We start from the raw sequence: 1,317 nt of genomic DNA, 5'->3' as shown, positions 1-1,317 counted from the left end.
GAATTGAATATTTTGATCGATGAGCTTCGTCCAAAATGGTTGGTCTAAGATTGCCAATCTTAGGTATCCAAACTCTGTTTCCTAAATAATACGCTCCATCAGACTTCATCTGAAATTTGGACTCTATGCCATGCAAAATTTCATTCTTCAAGTTCTCCTTCTTTAGAGCTTCTTTTTGATCCAACAGAATTTGGGCTTTCAAACTGGTTTTCACTGAGGCTCCCAAAGCTCTTACCCTTAACGGTTTTACTCTTTCTTTTCGGCTTAAAGCATCGGCCACAACATTGGCTTTGCATGGATGGTATTTGATCTCACAATCATAATCACTAAGAAATTCAACCCATCTTCTTTGCCTCATATTCAACATTTTCTGATTGAGGATGTGTTGAAGGATTTTATGATCAGTGTAGATGGTGCATTTTGTGCCATAGAGATAGTGCCTCCATATCTTAAGTGCAAATACCACTGCTCCCAACTCAAGGTCGTGCGTAGTATAATTCTTTTCATGCACTTTCAGTTGTCTCGAGGCACAGGCAATGACTTTATCTTTCTAGATCAATACACAACCTAACCCTTGATGCGAAGCATCACAAAAGACTATGAAGTTTTCTGAACCCTCAGGTAGAGATAGGATGGGTGCATTGCACAACTTCTGCTTGAGAGTTTTGAAGGCTTCCTCATGCCTCTCACTCCAAATGAACTTCTTATCTTTTTGGGTTAAAGCAGTGAGCGGCTGTGCAATTTTTGAAAAATTTGCCATGAATCGCCGGTAATAGCTTGCTAACCCAAGAAACTGGCGGATCTCTGTAGCGGTTCTCGGGGCTTCCCAATTTCTAATAGCCTCAATTTTGGCAGGATCCACCTGAATTCCTCTCTTGTTAACTATATGGCCCAGAAACTGAACTTCCTTTAACCAGAATTCACACTTGGAAAATTTGGCATACAGCTTCTCATTTCGGAGTACTTCCAAAATCACCCTTAGATGACGCTCATGGTCCTCTCGGCTTCTTGAATAAATTAGTATGTCGTCTATGAAGACGATTACGAATTTATCCAGATAAGGTCTACAAATCCTATTCATTAAATCCATGAAGACGGCTGGTGCATTGGTTAGCCCGAATGACATAACCATGAATTCCTAATGGCCGTACCGGGTCCTGAAGGCTGTCTTAGGAATGTCCTCTTCCCGAACCCTCACCTGGTGATACCCGGATCGTAAGTCAATCTTGGAAAAATAGGCTGCCCCTTGAAGTTGATCGAATAGGTCATCGATTATAGGGAGGGGGTATCTATTCTTGATGGTTAGCTTATTGAGCT

The 1,317-nt window shown here is 41.5% G+C and overlaps 1 protein-coding gene across 1 annotated transcript; it reads right to left on the bottom strand.

The window, feature by feature from the left end:
• Positions 1 to 550: 550 nt before the first annotated feature.
• Positions 551 to 907, bottom strand: LOC112505344 (uncharacterized mitochondrial protein AtMg00860-like; the record flags this gene model as incomplete). Its single annotated transcript, XM_025109264.1, has 1 exon — positions 551 to 907. A coding segment is annotated over one exon (357 nt), but the record flags the coding sequence as incomplete, so codon positions are not given.
• Between the last annotated feature and the right edge of the window lie 410 nt (positions 908 to 1,317).

The sequence above is a fragment of the Cynara cardunculus genome, unplaced genomic scaffold (assembly GCF_001531365.2).
Source record: "Cynara cardunculus var. scolymus isolate 2C unplaced genomic scaffold, CcrdV1 Un_Scaffold_9978, whole genome shotgun sequence".
Lineage (NCBI taxonomy): Eukaryota > Viridiplantae > Streptophyta > Magnoliopsida > Asterales > Asteraceae > Cynara > Cynara cardunculus.
This window is presented reverse-complemented; position numbering and strand designations above follow the sequence as displayed.